Consider the following 19837-nt stretch of genomic DNA (forward strand, 5'->3'; position numbering starts at 1 on the left):
GTTAGTATTTTCAGCCTGATTCTACAGCCAGAGAACCTATAAGCGACAAATGATAGCAAACTTGAATTACAGGGCGTAAATGGAACTGCAAGAAATTAAATCAGAGTTTGGCTTTGGGTTTTACATATCTTTACCCTGTTAAACTAATTCACCCTAAGAGCTAACCTGATCTCATCAGAGCAAGATACTGGACCTACTTCATGATGTATGGTAAGAGAGAAATATAATTAGCTTTAAAAAGTGTTCACATCAAGTCATGGGTGACTGACTTCTAAATAATTATTGAGGGCAATTAAATTTTCATTTTATTATTTTTATATATTTCTATTCTTTTAAATTAATGATTATTTCCTAATGCATCCCTTGGTGTCCCAGGCAAAGTAAGACTAGTAGGTTGGATGGATCATGTTACTAATCCAATGTGTTATTTTTATAAAAGAAACAGATGTCTGGATTTAAGAAATAAGAAAAGGGGGGAGCCTGGGTGACTCAGCCAGTTAAGCTGATTTTGGCTCAGGTCATGATCTCATTGTCATGAGATTGAGCCCCACTTCGGGCTCCACACTGGGCGTGGGGCCTGCTTAAGATTCTCCCTCTTCCTCCTTCACCCACTCATGAAGCAAGAAATTAAAGTATTTTGTACGGTTAAAGTAACATCTGAGAAAATAATGCCTGTTATGGCTTTTTTCTCTTCAAAATTTTATAAGGGTACAGTAGTTCATTCATGCTAAGTACTTTAAATTTTTCAGAAAAAATGAACTAGTAGTTTTTTTTTATTGCAATCCAAATAGGAAAGTTACAATTGTTCTATAGTGGGGATTGTTACCTCAATAGGTTTTTATATTTAACCTTTAAACATATACTTGGCTCCTTAAAGTTATTAATGCCTAAAAGAGACAAGTACTGTTTAATAACCCGTTTAATGATTTCTGGAAAATTCAGGCTTTCAACATCTAAGGATGGAAGAAGAAATATAGATTTATTATTATCCACATTCTGTTTTGTAGTGGCAAAAGTTGAAGAACAAAATTAAAAGAAACCCGACTGAATAGATCTCATTTCATTTCTTAGATTTAATTAAATCAAGAGTCAATTCTCATCTCTGAGTTTACATAAGAGTCAGTTTCCCAGAAGAAAGAAAACAAAACAAAACTGGTATTAGAATGAAAAGAAATCTGCTTTGCCAAGAGTGTTCTAGTTCCAAAAAGTGTTTGATTGAAAGCCTTCTTGCCTTCGGGTCTTCTGCAAATCTTTTGGGCAGGAAAAGAGCTGATGTTTGTCTCTTAATATGGTCCTCTGCATCAGAGCAAGACAGATTTAATTCTCCTTTAGCACTTTAGACGGGTGAGTACAAAGATGTCAGCCTAATGATATAAAGGGTAGGTGATCTGGAATTTCCTTAGGCACTTTTAATCATGTAGCCATAGGTATAATTTTTTTTTTTTAAGTTTCTCAATACTTAAATACTCTTTTTTTTGTTTTACTTTTATTGACAAATGAGAATAATTAGCATTGTTCTTTATGTACCCCTTTTATTTTCTTCCTGGCTGAACAGATTTGTTAACTTCAATATTTTTTTTCCCTAAAGACTGGGAATATAAGACTGTCACTGTTATCCTTTGAACCGTATACAATTTGCCTTCAGATAATTGACACTCATGCCTTCTTAAAATGCAATAATCTGATTGGTTATGCAATAAGCATGTGAACCCCAAAACTTTATACAAAAAGATTACAGATTGGAATTCTATTAGATGATGCTTTTTCAGTTTTCTTGTATATTCTGGGGTTGGCTTCTTCCTTCTTGAATAAATTAGTTTTTGCTTTTCTTTGACATAATGACAGCTCCTTTTCCCCCTCCCCCCAAATTAAAATTAATTATACTCTTTCAAAGAGTTCTCTATTACCTTTCATTTTTGACTGACATCCTACTTACTGTAGTCCTCAAGAAATCAATGAATATATTAATTGGAATTAGACTTGGCACCTGTCTCTAAGGAACTCAACTCAATAGTTCCTCATAGCCTTAGATGGAATTTTTTAATAACTTCAAAAAAGATTTTTGGAGAAAACCAACTGTGTATTCTTAAGTCATTCCTTCAAACCCAAGTTTTTTGTTTCCAGACAGAGAAATAAACAAATCTGATCAGAATTAAGAGCATTAAAACATTTTTAAAAAATCTAACAAGTTAATTATTGTTATAAAAAGAAACTAAATGGCTAGTTTAGGTAATATAAACACAAAAGAACAGTGTTCTTAGTCATAAGACTCAATTTGAGGGGCCAAAGAACTAGGAAAAAATGGTGCTAAAAAAGGTTGACCATATATTCAACAAATATGGCCTTTTCCTGTTCCTAAAATTCAGAACATTTAGTTTTTCTTTAGAGTTCCAAATAAGTCAGGCATAGAAACCTCACCTCAGACGAAAACGAGTAATAACCAGATAAAGAACAGATGGTTCAGTCTGAAAAACTGAGTTGGAGTACTGGCTCTATTATTTAATTGCTCTGTTACTTTTACCTTTTTGAGTTTCAATTTCTACATCTGTAACACGGATATATTACCACTAAACATACTAGGGTCGGCAAGATTTAAAATAAGGCCATGTAGGGGTGCCTGGGTGACGGAGTCCATGGAGCATGCAGCAATTGGTCATGAGTTCAAGCTCAATGTTGGGGGTAGAGACTATTTAATAAATAAAAGTTTAAAAAATAAAATAAAATAAAATAAAATAAAATAAAATAAAATAAAATAAAATAGGGGCGCCTGAGTGGCTCAGCTCAGTTGGTTAAGCATCTGACTTCAGCTCAGGTCACGATCTCGCAGTAGTGGGTTCGAGCCTTGTGTCGAGCTCTGTGCTGACAGCTCAGAGCCTGGAGCCTGTTTTGAATTCTGTGTATCCCTCTCTCTCAAAAATAAATAAACATTAAAATAAAATAAAATAAAATAAAATAAAATAAAATAAAATAAAATAAAATAAAATAATATAAAATAAAGGCATGTAATATACATAAACTATGTGGCTCATAGCACGCACTCAATGAATGGTTATGGACTTTCCCCTCTTCCCTGATCCCTCTGGAAATTAAACTTGACAGATAAATAGTGTTTTCTTCACTCTCAAAGCTACTGTAGTGAGAAAAAGACAGAAATAACTAAGTGGAACAATAAATCTCCTTGATCTGAAATTTTAAAGTAAATAAGTTAAGTTATGAAATAAAACTAGTAAGAGGTAAATAGAATGATGGAATTATAAAAACCCATATGAAAGTTAAGCTACTATTAATCATTTCCATTTTCCTCTTGGCTATGATGATGAGATTATGTTTCATATTCAGTGAAGGGAGAAATTACCCATACTTTGAAAAGTAATCTTAAAAGCGTTTCATAAAAACAAAACTTTGCTTCCATTTTCCAGAAGTTTTATCAGAAAAGTATTTCAACACAGGACTTTTCAGTCATTCATTTGAGGTGACCTGTTTAAATGCCTACTATGCGCCAACTGCCATAGCAGTGGCAGAGGACATGCAGAGAAGTTGAAAGAATACTTATTAAAGGTATAGTACAGGTCAGCTGGTATCAGGCACATACCACTGTATCTGTTTGCTAGGGCTGCCTTACCAAAATACCATCAGCTGGGTAAACAAACAATGCAAATTTACTTTCTCACAATTCTGGCGGCTGCAAGTCTAAGATCAAGGTACAGGCAGAACAGGTCTCCTCTGAGGCTTCTCTCCTTGGCTTATAGTCGGCTACCCTCTTGCTGTTTCTTTACGTAGTTGTTCCTGGGTGCATGCGCACCCCTGGTGTCTGCATGTCAATAAATTTCCTCTTCTTACAAAGACACCAGTAAGACTGCATTAGAGTCCACCCTAATGGCCTCATTTTAACTTAATCACCTCTTTAAGGACCCTATTTCCAAATACAGTCACATACTGAGGTACTGGGGATAAGAGCTTCAAAATAAGAATTCTGGTGGAATACAATTCAGCCCATAAGAAACATGATCTCATTTAACCATTGCCCTGTTTGACAAATGAGGGCCTAGGCTCAGAGAGAATCACTCACTCAATAAATGTCACAGAGCCAGAAAGCGGTGGAAACGAAATTTTAATTCAGGTGTCATTATGAGAGCACCAAAGGTATGTTCTTTCTTCTATTCACACTTTCTCAAAGAATTACAAATCTAACTGGAGGGGCACCTGGGTGGCTCAGTCAGTTGAGTGTCTGACTCTTGATTTTTGTCTCAGCTCATGATCTCACAGTTTGTGGGGTCCAGCCCTGCACTGGGCTCTGCACTGACAGTGCAGAGCCTCCTTGGGATTCTCTCTCTCCTTCTCTCTTACCCCTTCTCCCTACTTGCATGCACTCTGTTTCTCTTTCTCTCTCTCAAAACAAATAAACATTGGAAAAAAAAACCCCAAATAGAGGAGGGCACCTGTCGGGATGAGCACTGGGTGTTGTATGGAAACCAACCTGACAATAAATTTCATATTACAAAAAAAACCCCCAAATCTAATTGGAAGGACAAAAAACTGACTTGTGAAACTTTAAATCTGGGAGTTATTGATAAGGAGGCACTTATTCACTGGACTCATACCATTACATGGAAAGAATGGATTCAGGATTACTAAACATTTATAGAATATTTATTACATGTTAGGCTGGGTTCTTTCACAAAAGGGTCTACTGATTCCCTTACACGAGGAATTGCTGATTGGCAAACAGGAAGAGTCTTGATAGTCTTAGACCAAAATCTATAGATGATCCTAAGTCAATATCAAATACAAGAGAGCTTCCACAATAAGTATCTTAGATACAACTGTCTTTTAGATCTCCTTTTGTCTGTATTTGGGTGTAGGCTGTGTGCAGGCATACATGTATGAAATTCCTCATCTGCTTTGTAACATTCTACCTCATTGGTGATCCACATTGATAATCTACCTCACTGGTAATGTTAGTGGGCTTGGTTTCAGCTCTATAACTTCTCAGAGTGAAAGACAAAAGCCCCATGCTCTGTCTCTTGAGACTCTGACCTGTGTGTCCAGGAATGAGTGTCAGGCTAGGTTGTGGTCAGGCTGGCACCTGCTTCGTGCCCTTGATGACCCCAAACTGTTGTTTAAAGTTTGTTGAAAGTACTGTTGCCTGTATTCTCGAACTGCATTTTATGCATCTATACTTTATGTTAAATTGTAATTATATAATTGGTAAGTAATTTACATTCCCAGATTATGTTATAAAATTTCCAAAGAAGACCATTCCAAAGAAAACCATGCATAGTGGGGAATAAGGCATATGCCTAGAATCCTAGTACATACCAAAATGTACTAGGTCTGATAAACAAAAGTTATCAGACTCCTGAAAGATGATGTGAAAGATGTCCTCTCTATACCAGCAGGAAAGAAATGCAGAGAGGCAACCATGGAAAAGTAACTAAAATATATGGGGAGACTAAAGGAAGCTAAGAATTATTTAAACATGATCTGTTTATATGGATTACTCTCAACTTTGACTCCACTTCTCTGGTGATAATAATGCAAACTTTATAAAGGTAAGCTGCCTGTCTTTGTTCAGTTCAGTATATAAACTCTCTTAAGCCTAGCCACTTCTTTGGGTTTTCATTTTCCTATGCGGGTTCCCAGGTGTGTGTTGAAATCTATGTGCTTTTCTCCTGTTAATCTGCTCTATGTCAATTTGATTGTCAGCCCCAGTCAGAGACTCTAGGACGGTAAAGTTTTGCTTCCCCTGCTCTCTCTCTCTCTCTGTGTGTGTGTGTATACACACACACACACACACACACACACACACACACACACACACACACCACTTCCCACTTACTATAGGGGACAAGAACTGTTCTCAAGCAGGCTGAATTGTAGAGATCCATTAGGTTTTTGTTTTTATGAGGGAAATTCTTTGAATATCAATTACATCATTTTTAAAAAAAACAAGTACTAAAGCACATTTCAAGGTTTGATCTGATTTTTAGTATTATCTACACTTCTTTCTTAAAGTATGAACATTCGACAGTGTTCTTATCAATACTGGGAATTCGGTTGTGATTTTTCAAACTGTCTCAATTGAGTTGAGTGGGTAAAAGGTGGGAGTAGCATTATCAGACTCTTCGAGAAAAATGGAAGAGCAGCTGAAGAAGTAATATACATAGTTTAAAAACAAAGCAGTGCTTTTCTCCAATACTTAAATGTGTTTTTAGTCAGAGTAGTTTGATGGTTTCAAATTTCAAATGAATATTAAACATGTTTTTTAAAAAAACAGGTTGAGAAATACCACCTAAGGGAATTTTTAAAAAATCTGAAGAAATGAGGTTTCAGTTTTTCCACAAAAAAGTGCATTAGGAGACACTTAATGAATATTTTGAATTGAATAGACTTAGTAGCCAATTAACTCAAAATACACTTAATTCAATAAGTAAACACACAGAGAAAGGTAATGTCCTTATAGAATTGTTTTTGGGAACTGAATAGCATGATGGTCTAAACCGTGAGTGGAAAAGTAAATCTCCAAACACCGTATGACATTTTTCCAACGTATGACATTTTTCCAACGCAGAGCACTTTTCCAACGCCGAGCACTATTCTGACATTTTGGGTTTCCAGCAGTTTTTACCTTGGTAAACTTTCAAAGAAAGATCTACTTATGATCCCCCCTCCACCTCTGGTGCCTTCTACAAAATAACCTAAGACTGGGGATACGTGGTCAGGGTGAGCACTGCTCTGGCCCCTGAATTTTTCCTTCCTCAAGCTGAGTATCCAAAGACAACTAAGATTTTCAATTTAGAGTGTTTTGGCTTTCGGTCCCAGAACCACCTCACTCCAAGACTTCTTCACAGAACATAATATTTCCCAACTGTTATCTGGTTCAAACCAACCAGTTCTCACAGCTGGAGACAGAATGAAAGAATGTCTATAGTGCAGGCCTCCCCAGCCCAGAGGATCTAAGTGCATATGTGAGGACAGTGCCCTGATCCCCTGAAGTTCAGGGATACCTACCTCTAGTTTCAGAACATCATGCTGAAGTTTACGCTGAAATTCAAGGAAGTTTTTGATTGTCAGCTTTCCCTTAAGATCAGCTCCAAAGAAGTAGGTCGTGAGGGCTGAACACAAGCCAGACTTGAGGGTGTTGCCGGTAGTAGGACGATCTCTGTGACGCATACCCATACTGGTTTGGGAGCGAATGATGCTCTGAACCTAAAAGAGAAGCAAACCCCCATCCAGAAAAACATTACAAAGTAGAAAAATATTTAAAAGTAAGAACAAGATGGGGCACCTGGGTGGTTCAGTTGGCTGAGTATCTGACTCTTGATTTCAGCTCAGGGCATGATCCCAGAGTTGTGGGATCAAGCCCTGCTTTGGGCTCCGTGTTGAGCACAGAGCCTGCTTAAGATCTTCTCTCTTAAAAAAAAAAAAAAGATCTCTTTCTCTCTACCCACCTCCATCTGCCCCTCTTCCTTGCTTCCATGCACTCTCTAAAATTTAAAAACTTTTTAAAAAAGTAACCAACTATTGATTTGTCTACCCTCTGCTACAATTGTATTTTAATGCTCACAACAATCCTATAAGTCTTATGACTATCCTCTTTTTATAGATCAGGAATTCAAGGCACATAATACTTAACGCTTAATAACTTGTTCAAGGTCAAGTAGCTGGCAAGGAGCAGAACCAGGATTCAAACATACGCCTCACACCTTTATCTTTGAGATGCTCTTAAAAACCTCTCTTCAGAAAAGAGTATGCATTTGTTTTTGAGGCTCAAAACCCTTCACACAATACTAAAATAATCATTAACTTCACAGTAATACAGTCCATATCTCAGGAGACTTTTAAAAACTTCACGCTTCTCACTACTGACTCTCCAGTTATGACAAAAGGCAGCACAGCTACGGGCAAATACTGACATCTAAGAGAGAGAACACATTTATTAGAATGATAAATGAAATACAAAGTTGATAGAAAATAATTCCTCAAGAAAAGCTGGAGAATTTTTAATCTTTGAGAAGTTTTAAATGAGCTTTTTGAGAAAGAATAATTTCTGGAACTAGCAACCATGGTTTAACTATATAAATGAGCTTTATGAAGCAAGTCTATGATTGTTATAGTTTTTTTCTTTTCTTTCTTTCTTTTTTTTTTTTTTACTTGTTCCTGCATTCTTTTCTACCTCTTCACAAGCTAAAAGAGCAACAATTCAAAATAATTAAAATTGGGATATGTAAAGATAAATAATAAAAGTATGTTATATAAATAACCAATACATACAGCTTTGTGGGTGATGGTTTTTAAATGGCCAAATTAGAAAAGCAGAACACTTAAAAACTTAAGAGTTGCAACAACAGATTTGTCTTAGTTAAATGTCTCATTTATTTTATTTATTATGTGTGATCATAAAGAAGGTTTAAGACAATTTAAGTCTGTGGCTCTATAAAGAGTGAAGTAGTAGAACTAGACAAGGAGTCAGGAGACATGGGGTCTGATTCTGTTGTTCTGCAGTGAGAAAGAATTTATGCAGGTTATTTAAACTCTTTGGGTCTTAACTTTTCTCATTGGAAAAGTTCACGGTTAGAGTATATTATCCCTAAGTCTCCTTGTAACTCTAGGTTAGTAACATACATGCTATTGATATGATTTCTTCAGGGTTCATGTCTTATCATGGTAATAAGATTAGCTGACAGAGGCGCCTGGGTGGCTCAGCTGGTTGAGCGACCGACTTCAGCTCAGGTCATGATCTCACAGTTTGTGAGTTCGAGCCCCGAGTCAGGCTCTGTGCTGACAGCTCGGAGCCTGGAGCCTGCTTCGGATTCTGTGTCTCTCCCTCTCTCTGCCACTCCCCTGCGCATGCTCTGTCTCTCTCTCTCTCAGTAATAAACGTTAAAAAAAATTAAAAAAAAAGATTAGCTGACATTTGTTTCTTATACACATGGAGATTTGAAAGACAGGTATACAATGGATTTTTCTTTTCTTTTTTTTAAATTAAAATTTTTTTAATTTAATTTTTTTTTTCTTATTATTTTTTTTTTTAAATTTTTTTTTCAACGTTTATTTATTTTTGGGACAGAGAGAGACAGAGCATGAACAGGGGAGGGGCAGAGAGAGAAGGAGACACAGAATTGGAAACAGGCTCCAGGCTCCGAGCCATCAGCCCAGAGCCTGACGCGGGGCTCAAACTCACAGACTGCGAGATCGTGACCTGGCTGAAGTCGGACGCTTAACCGACTGCGCCACCCAGGCGCCCCTTTAATTTAATTTTTTATTTTTTAAAATTTACATCCAAATTAGTTAGCATATAGTGCAACAATGATTTCAGGAGTAGATTCCTTAGTGCCCTTTACCCATTTAGCCCATCCCCCTTCCCACAACCCCTCCAGCAACCCTCTGTTTGTTCTTCATTTTTATGAGTCTCTTCTGTTTTGTCCCCCTCCCTATTTTATATATTTTTTGTTTCCCTTCCCTTATGTTCATCTGTTTTGTCTCTTAAAGTCCTCAGATGAGTGAAGTCATATGATATTTGTCTTGCTCTGACTAATTTCTCTTAGCATAATACCCTCCAGTTCCATCCACGTAGTTTCATTCTTTTTGATTGCCGAGTAATACTACATTGTGTGTATATATATATATACCACATCTTCTTAATCCATTCATCCATCAACGGACATTTTGGGCTCTTTCCATACTTTGGCTATTGTTGATAGTGCTGTTATAAACATGGGGGTGCATGTGTCCCTTGGAAACAGCACACCTGTATCCCTTGGATAAATACCTAGTAGTGCAATTGCTGGGTCGTAGGGTAGTTCTATTTTTAATTTTTTGAGGAACTTCCATACTGTTTTCCAGAGTGGCTGCACCAGCTTGCATTCCCATACAATGGATTTTTCAATTGTTTAGGTTGAAGATTTTTAGACTTTAAATTGAATCCAAGATAATCAGAACATTTTTAGGGGGGCCTGGGTGGCTCAGTTGGTTAAACGTCCGACTCTTGATTCTGGCTTAGGTCAAGATCTCGTGGTCAGCCCCACATATGGCTCTGTGCTGGGTGTGGAGCCTGCTTAGGATTCTCTATTTGCTCCTCCCCTGCACACACTCTTTCTCTCAAAAGAAAAGAATACTTTTCATCATTGTCTTGAAGGCAATACACAATTCACTTTATCTGCCTAATTCTAAGAAATGAAGAATTTTCAGTAGCAGTGAACCAGAACTGAAAATCTGCATCAGGACCTGCCATGATTTACATTTTGCCTGTGGCTATAAATATTGCAGCTTATATCCTTCCTGTGGTGGAAACTGTGTATATCAGCTTCAAAAGTGTGGTGCTGAGAATGTATGTGTAAGTGACTGGGAAAAAGGAATGTTTTTAGGTAAAATTAACTAGCTGATGCTATATCATCTTTTCATTAGTGATTAATAATAGCATAGTCTAAATACTATGTTATTATATGTAAACTATTACTAAAAATAGGCATTCTTTAAACATTTTTTTTTAAAAAATATGTATTACTAGATTTTGTGTGGGGGCATGGTGACAGAATGTTTTGTCAGAATTTCTCAGTTGGGAAATCTTTTCTTAAAATATTTTTATTTAGATAATTTGTTAAGGGTATAACATGAGAATCAATCAAACATCAATTCAACTTGTCATGTGAATGCTTACTATATGCTATATGATGTGGAGAAAATAAAAAAAATTTAAAACATGATCTCTTAAATAAAATTTCATTCTTTTTCTTCTGTCTCATAAATGAGTTATTACTTCTCATACTTTCCTACTAAAAAAACCCATTTCTGTCATGGCACTGGGTGAAAAGAGCCCAAACAATTATGAGGTTTTTGTTTTTAAGTTTATTTATTTATTTTGAGAGAGAGAGACAGAGTGTGTGTGTGTATGTGTGTGTGTGCGTGTGTGTACCTGCATGAGTGAGGGAGAAGCAGAGAGAGAGAGAGAGAGAGAGAGAGAGAGAGAGAGAGAGAATTCCAAACAGGCTTTGCACTAACAGTGAGGCTCGATCTCACGGACCAAACTGTGAGATCAATACCTGAGCTGAAATCAAGAGTTAGATGCTTAACTGACTAAGCCACCCAGGTGCCCCATGAAGCTTTTTATTTTAGCTATCTTTTGCTAGGTTAGTTCTGTTTTACGATCTGTTACGAAATGGGTTACAGAAAGGATCCGTGGTGATACAAAAGTCAGAGAAAACTCACATTTAGTATACAGTTGATCAATGCCTTTTAGTAATATGTATTTATGCATGATCAAAGTGATTTCTGGAAACAGAGCATCTGGGTAGCTCAGTCAGTTGAGCATCTGAATTTGGGGGTCAGGTCATGATCTCATGGTTTGTGGGTTCAAGCCCTGTATCAGACTCTGTGCTGACAGCTCAGAACCTGGAGCCTGCTTTGGATTCTGTGTCTCCCTCTCTCTGTGCCCCTTCCCTGCTCGTGCCTGCCTGTTCTCTCTCTCTTTCTCTCTCTCAAAAATAAACAAAAAAAAAAAAAAAAAAAAAAAGAAAAGTTTTTAAAAAATACATAAAAAAAGTGATTTTTGGAAAAAGATGAATCAAAGAGTAATAATAGCTATTAGTTTGCTTTATGTAACATTAACTTTAAAATATGTGAGGTCTTTTTCCTGGTTCTGTTTAACTTTTTTTTTTTTTTTTTTTTACAAGCTTGATGAATACACTGTTAAGAAAACACCTGTTTCCCTGGGAAATCAGAGCAAAGCTTGAATGTTTGGAAGCCTAGAACACTTTCAACTTAATAAATTATTATATTTCCCAAGAATGTAAAATATATAAAGATGAGCAGAGAAACTTCTAAAGAGAGCCGTTCACTCATGAACTACCTTATAATTTGTTGTTTTTGGTCTAAAAGAGTTTTTACATCAAGATTCCTTGTGATCAATATTATTAGTTGTAACAGTTTAAGAAGGCCAGTTATCAAGGCATCACGTTAGACGAAATTAGCAAATTAGCACTCCCTTCTCTAACAGTGAACGGGATAGTGAAGCGACTGCTCCAAGTCATTTTGCACATCAGCATCAATGCCAGAAATCAGTACCATTTGCTCTAAATTCAAATCTAGAGTTTAATATCTATAATAAGAGTAGAGAAGTTATGGCAATTTTGCTTCTGAGAGGTGAAGGAAGTCCCCAGTCTGCATCAGAAGGATTGGTCCTCTCAGTTTTTCTGGCTTTAAAAACCACAAGGACAGAATCTGGAGCAACTACACCCATTGGAAAGTGAGGGGGAAATCCTGAAAAGGAAAAAGCCAAAGAAGGGGAGCCTTCTTCCCCAAAGAAGGGTAGTTTATATATATTCTATATATAAACTCCAGTCAAATACAGTTGAGCTAATCACCTGCTAAAACAAAACTTTCTTCAGATGAATATAGCAAAATCCAAAGTCTACAACATGTCATTCATAATATCTAGACAAAGATCCAAAATTATTTGACATATGAAGGAACTAGGAAATAAGGCTCATCTTCAGGAGAAAAGACAATGGAGACAACCCCAAGATGACCCAGATATTAGAAATTATTGACAAGAATTTTAAAACAGTTAAATAATAGTGTTCAAGTATATAATATATACTTATGAATAAGGAAAAGATAGGACATTTCAGATGAGAAGGAAAACTATATCAAAAATGAAATGGAAGTTCTAGAACTGAAACATGCAGTACCCGAAATACAAATTTAGTGGATTAACTTAATAGCAGAATTGTAATGATCAAAGAGTCAGTGGATATGAAGATAAGTCAAGAGAAACTACACAGCTTGAACAGCAGAGAGGAAAAATATTGGAAAAAAAATAATAAAGCTTTAGAGATTTGTGAGGCAATATCACAGATGGTCTTAACATTTGTATTAGTGGAGGGTCAGAGAGGTAAGAAAGAATGCCCCCCGCCAAATTTTTAAGACATAATGGCCAGGAACTTCTCAAATTTGATAAAAATCATAAATTTATAGATACAAATAGCTCATCAAATACCAACAAGGACAAATACAAAGAAAACGACACTGAGGAACAATATTATCAAATTTCCAGAAACCAAATATAAAGAGAAAATCTGGAAAGCAGAGAGAGAAAAACAACATATTGCAAATAGGGGAGCAATGGTTCAAATAGCCAGACTTTTCATCAGAAGGAATCAGTAGTTAAACAACTGAGAATTTTACATCTACATCAAGAGCTGTATATCTAGAATTTCCTTCCCAAAATAATAATGATATAAATTAATTCATCACCAACAAATGTGCACTACAAGAAATGCTAAAGAAAGTTTTTCCAATTGAATGGAAATAATACCATATAGAAACTAGGATCTTTAGGAAGGAATGAAGGGCATCAGAAATGATAAATATGTTAGTAAATATAATAAACTATTTTTCTCCTATTTTCTTTAAAAAACTTATGACTTGGAACACCTGGGTGGCTCAGTCGGTTAAGCATCCAACTGTTGGTTTCGGCTCAGGTCTTGAACTCACGGTTTGTGAGTTCGAGCCCTGCACTGGACTCTGTGCTGACAGTGTGAAGCCTGCTTGGGATTCTCTCTCTCTCTCTCTCTCTCTCTCTCTCTCTCTCTGCCCTCTCCTGAGCATACTCTCTCTCTCTCAAAATAAATAAACTTTAAACAAAATTAAAAAAAAAACATATGACTTAGAGCAAAAATTACAAAAACTATTATGGGGTTTATTACATATGTAGATGTAATACATAGAACAAATATAGCATAAAGGATGAAGAGGTAAATAAAACCTTATGGTTGCAGAGTTACTACATTTCATGTGAACATTATATATTTTTTTTAGATTTTGGCATTTAATTTCTTTTGAATATGTCACTTTTTGCAAGCTAGGAAACAGAATCAAACTTAAGGCAGTCTAGTTCTCTAAGGATCTAGGCGGAGTCTTGCAATGTTCAGCAGAGTGACATCATAATACAAGGTGCTAACAACAGGCTTATAATCTCTAAATAATAACCATTTAGCTACACTTTTTTTCTTAGGAAACAGCCTACAGTCTAGTCTTTAAAGCCATGATATATAGAACATATTGATCTAAAAGAACAGAATGACCCAAATTATATGTTGGCCAACTTACTGGTGGGCCAAATCAAAGCTGACCAAGGATGGGTGAACAGAGAGAAGTGTTTACCTTTTGGAAACCTGCTCTGAGATTTTAAAAAGTCCTGGCTGCTGTTAGTAAGGAAGCAAGTAGCAAAAAATATTACAGATGCACCCATACTGACACTTGATTTTGCCAAGGTCTTCCAGTAGAACGCAAAGTTAGAGAGGAGTGTAAGGGTAAGATACTTAGATGTTTTCAAAATACATTACTAGTAATATGAAATTTGACATATTGAATTCTTCCATTTGCCACCAGAACAAACTGACAATGAGGACTATTTAAAAGAAATGCTCAACTCTAAAAAGAATGGTAGCAGTAACACTTTTCACTACAGAATAACCTCCTGCTTTCCCACACCATTAACATTGCTCCTCTTCCAAGATACATATTCATGTGGAAAAACTTGTCAGCTTTTGCCAGGGCCAGGAAAGGCAAAATAGAGCATGTCCTAATTCGTTAATTTGTTAATTGTAAGCTCATATGATATCCCGAAAATGGACCCATAAGTCTGGCCATTCTTTTCTTTAACATCTGCAAACTGCAGAATTCCTTAGCCTTAACCACAGTTTCTGCTCAATATCTTAAAGCTGGTCTCAGTCCCATCTGTGACTCTTCTCCTCAGGGTTAAGGGTGGGTGCTAGTCATTAAAATCTGGAATGTCATCATAAGAATAACCCTAGCAGTCTTTGGATACATAGTAGGCAGAGTGAAGGTGGTAAAATCCTGGCAGGAACACCAGGATGCCAATGATCAGGACAGGAACACCTGGTCTGTCGCCTCTTTGCTGATATAGCCTGCCAGTAGGGGGGAAACTACGATAATGCGAAAGGTGTCAATCAGAAACAGCCTTACATGGGATCTTAGGAGGGTTCTTCTTAAACTGAAGGTCAATGTAGCCATCGTCTGTGCTGGAGAGCTTTGAGTATTTCACTTTACTACTGGGGATTCCCATAGCCAGGTTGGTTTGAGATGGCATCATAACACACTGACACAATTACAGCTGGAGCGCCATGCCAGGCCACCGAAATGCTGGCAGTTAGCTCACTGTTGGCATCAAAGGCGCCTGAGGTCTCACAGCACATCTCACCTAACTTGTGAATATTAATTCTAAGTAGACTGTGTATATTTAACAATTTATGTTGTACTCCCTAGAGCAACCACTATAAAAATAATGCAAAAAGGTACAGCTAAAATGCTGAACAAATTAAACCAGAATTCTGGATAAAATATTTAATCTCAAAAAAGGCAGGAACAGGGGCGCCTGGGTGGCGCAGTCGGTTGAGCGTCCGACTTCAGCCAGGTCACGATCTCGCGGTCCGTGAGTTCGAGCCCCGCGTCAGGCTCTGGCCTGATGGCTCGGAGCCTGGAGCCTGTTTCCGATTCTGTGTCTCCCTCTCTCTGTGCCCCTACCCCGTTCATGCTCTGTCTCTCTCTGTCCCAAAAATAAATAAAAACGTTAAAAAAAAAAAAATTAAAAAAAAAAAAGGCAGGAACATAGAAGGGAGGAACAAAAATCAGAAAGGACAAACAAAACAAATAGCAAAAATGGTAGGTCTAATTCCAATTAAATCAGCAATTATGTTAAATGTCAATGGGCTAAATACTGCAATTAAAAGGCAAAGACTGTCAGAATGGATAAAAAACAAGAGCCAAATTACATTGTCTAGAAAAGATGTACTTTAAATAGAAAACACAGATATATTTAAAGTAAATGGACAAAACAAAAAAGACATACCATGCAAATAGTAAGTATAAGAAGTCTGAATTACTATGTTAATACCACATAGACTTTAAGATAAAGTATTACCAAAGATAAAAAGTAACATTTCATAATTATAACAGGACCGATTCATGAGGAAGACAATAATCAGAAATGTGCAGAGAATTTCAAAATACATAAAGCTCAAATCGGCAGAATTAAAGAAAAACAAACAATTGACTAATTATAGTTGGAGATTTTTTTTAAGTTCACTTATTTTGAGAGAGACAGAGAGAGAATGCAAGCAGGGGAGGGGCAGAGAGAGAGAGAGAGAGAGAGAGAGAGAGAGAGAGAGACTGAGGATCTGAATGGGATCTATGCTGACAGCAAAGAGCCTGATGTAGGGCTTGAGTTCACAAACTGTGAGATCATGACCTGAGCCAGTCAGACGCTTAACCAACTGAGCCACCCAGGTACCCCTATATTTGGAGATTTTAACATTTCCCTCTCAACAACTGCTAGAATGACTAGGTTAAAAAAAAATCCGTAAGGACAAAGAACACCTGAACAACACTATCAATCAACTTGACTAAATTGACATTTATAAAACACTGTGCTCAGTAACTGCAGAATATACATTCTTTAGTTAAAACACATTGATGTGTTTAATAAAACACATCAGATAGAGTTCTATAAAACCAGGCTCAATACATTTAAAAGGATTAAATCATGCAGAGGACGTTTTCTGAGCACAATGTAATTAAATTAGATAATAAAGATAACTAAAAAAACAAAACCTCCACACTTGGAAATTAAACAATATACTTCTAAACAATTTATGGGTCAAGAAGGAAATCACATGTGAAACAGAAAATATTTCAAACTGAATGATAATGAAAATACAACACATCAAATTTGTAGGATGCTTCTATAGCAGTGCTTGAAGGGAAATGTATAGTATTAAATGCTTACATTACAAAAGAAAATTCTCAAAACAATGACCAGCCATGTTATCTTAAGAGACTCATAAAAGAGCATAAAAAACCCTAAAATGAGTAGAAGAAATGAGAGTAGAAATCAATTAATTAGAAAAGACAAAAATCACTTGGGCTCTCTGTTGTACATATTTGAAACTAGTTTTTATTCCTTGTGAAGACAATATACTAGAGCGGGAGGGAGGGGAAAGTGGGTGATGGGTATTGAGGAGGGCACCTGTTGGGATGAGCACTGGGTGTTGTATGGAAACCAATTTGACAATAAATTTCATATTAGAAAAAAAAAGAAGGAGGGGCGCCTGGGTGGCGCAGTCGGTTAAGTGTCCGACTTCAGCCAGGTCACGATCTCGCGGTCTGTGGGTTCGAGCCCCGCGTCAGGCTCTGGGCTGATGGCTCAGAGCCTGGAGCCTGTTTCCGATTCTGTGTCTCCCTCTCTCTCTGCCCCTCCCCCGTTCATGCTCTGTCTCTCTCTGTCCCAAAAATAAATAAACGTTGAAAAAAAATTAAAAAAAAAAGAAGGAGAAAACACAAACTATAGAGAAAACTAATACAGCCAAAGTTGACTCTTAGGGAAAAAAAACAAAAAACAAAAAAAAACAACTAGATCCTGAACAGCCAAAGAGATCTTGAGAAAGAAGAACTAGAGGCATTACACTCCCTGATTTCAAACTATGTTATAAGACTATAGTCATCAAAACACCATGGTATTGGGGCACCTGGGTGACTCAGGTGGCTCTTAATTTCAGCTCAGGTCATGATCTCATGGTTTCATGAGTTCAAGCCCTGAATTAGGCTCTATGCTGGTAGCATGAAGCCTGCTTGGGATTCTCAGTCTGCTCTCTCTCTGACCCACCCCCACTCATGCTGTCTCTGTCTCTCTCAAAATAAATAAATAAACTTAAAAAAAATCACAGTATGGTATTGGTATAAAAACGGACACACTGATCAATGGAATAGAATAAACAATAGAAATAAACCCTCACATATATGGTCAATTAATTTATGACAAAAGAGCCAAGAATATACAATGGAGAAAGGACAACTTCTTCAATAAATGTGTTCAGAAAACCGGACAGCTACATACCAAAGAATGAAACTGGGCCACTATCTCATACCATACACAAACATTAATTTAGTGTGGATTAAAGTCTTGAATGTAAGACTTTGAAACTATAAAACCCCTGGAAGAAAACATAGGTGGTAAGCTCCTTGACCGTGGTCTTGGTGATGATTTTTTGGATTGAACACAAAAGCAAAGGCAACAAAAGCAAATATAATCAATTGGGCTGACAAACTAAAAAGCTCTTCGTGGCAAAGGAAACCAACAAAATAAAAAGGCAACCTACTGAATCAGAGAAAATATTTGCAAATCATATATCTGATAAAGGGTTAATACCCAAAATATATAAAGAACTCCTACAGCTCAATAACAAAATCCAAACATTCTGATTAAAAAATGGGCAGAGGATCTGAGTAGACATTTTTCCAAAGAAGGCATACAGATGACCAGCAGATGCATGAAAATATGCTCAAGATCACTCATCATCAGGGACATGGAAATCAAAGCCATAATGAGATAATACTTTACACCTATTAGAATGGCTATTATCAAAAGGACAAAAAATAACAAGCTTTGGCTAGGGTGTGGAGAAAAAAGAACCCTTGTGCACTGTTGGTGGGAATGTAAATTGATGGAGTCACTATGAAAAATAGTATGGAGGTTCCCCCAAAATTAAAAACAGAACTATCATATGATTCATCAATTCCATTTTTGGGTATTTATAAGAAGGAAACAAAATTACTATCTTGAAGAGATATCTGCACCCATCCATGTTCACTGCAACATTATTTACAATAGCCAAGACATGGGAACAATCTCAGTTTCCACCAATGGATGAATGGCCAAAGAAAATGTGGTATATATACACAATGGAATATTATTCAGCCATAAAAGGAAGAAAATTCTGCCATTTGTAATAACATGGATGGACCTTTGAGGTCATGAAGTCAGTCAAACAGAGAAAGAAAATACTGTATGATTTAACTTACATATGGAATCTAAAAAAAAAGTTGAACTCATAGATATGGAGAAGAGATTATTGGTTGACAGAGGTGGGGGGGATCCCCATGGGTGAAGGTGGTCTAAAGGTATAAACTTGTAGTTATAAGTAAATCCTGGGGATGCTATGTACAGCATGATGACTATATTTCACAAAACTGTATTGTATATTTGAAAGTTGCTAAGAGAGTAGATCTTAAAAATTCTCATCACAAGAAATATAATTTGTAACTATGTGTGGTGATGGATGTTAACTAAACTTATTGTGGTAGTCACTTTGCAATATATACATAGATCAAATCATTATGTTGTACACCTAAAGTAATACAATGTTATATGTCAATAATATCTCAATAAAAAATAAAATAGTGCAATGTAAAATAAAATAAGGGGATGAGCTGAATAGGTGATGAGGATTAAAGAGTGCACTTGTGATGAACACAGGGTGACATATGGAAGTATTTAATTACTATATTGTACACCTGAAACTAATTTAACATTGTATGTTAACTAACTGGGATTAAAATAAAAACTTAAAAAATAAAAAAAAGGGGGGGATATAAAACTCAGTTTCTCAACTAAAGTCTGAATGAAAATAAAATTAGCCCTAACTCCCACTAAAGTAAAATAAAATATAATTTTAAATAAAAAAAAATTTTTTTTAATGTTTGTTTATTTTTGAGACAGAGAGAGACAGAGCATGAATGGGGGAGGGTCAGAGAGAGAGGGAGACACAGAACCTGAAACAGGCTCCAGGCTCTGAGCTGTCAGCACAGAGCCCGATGTGGGGCTCGAACTCATGGACCATGAGATCATGACCTGAGCCAAAGTTGGACGCTTAACCAACTGAGCCACGCAGGCACCCCAAATACAATATAATTTTAAAAATAACAAAATAAATTCTATTTATAATCATCTGGGACCACCTGGCAATACTAGTCAAGTGCA

The 19837-nt window shown here is 36.5% G+C and overlaps 1 protein-coding gene and 1 pseudogene across 4 annotated transcripts in view; both read right to left on the reverse strand.

The window, feature by feature from the left end:
• MICU1 (mitochondrial calcium uptake 1) overlaps positions 1–19837 on the reverse strand; it is a 256334-nt gene that overhangs the window by 67628 nt on the left and 168869 nt on the right. For all 4 annotated transcript variants that reach the window (XM_047824729.1, XM_047824730.1, XM_047824728.1 and 1 more), the window contains one exon: positions 7012–7209. In XM_047824729.1, coding sequence (XP_047680685.1) covers positions 7012–7209 — 198 coding nt within the window. The remainder of the gene's footprint in view (positions 1–7011; positions 7210–19837) is intronic.
• Positions 14697–15115, reverse strand: LOC125147657 (transmembrane protein 230-like; annotated as a pseudogene).

Source organism: Prionailurus viverrinus, chromosome D2, assembly GCF_022837055.1.
Source record: "Prionailurus viverrinus isolate Anna chromosome D2, UM_Priviv_1.0, whole genome shotgun sequence".
NCBI classification, from domain to species: domain Eukaryota; kingdom Metazoa; phylum Chordata; class Mammalia; order Carnivora; family Felidae; genus Prionailurus; species Prionailurus viverrinus.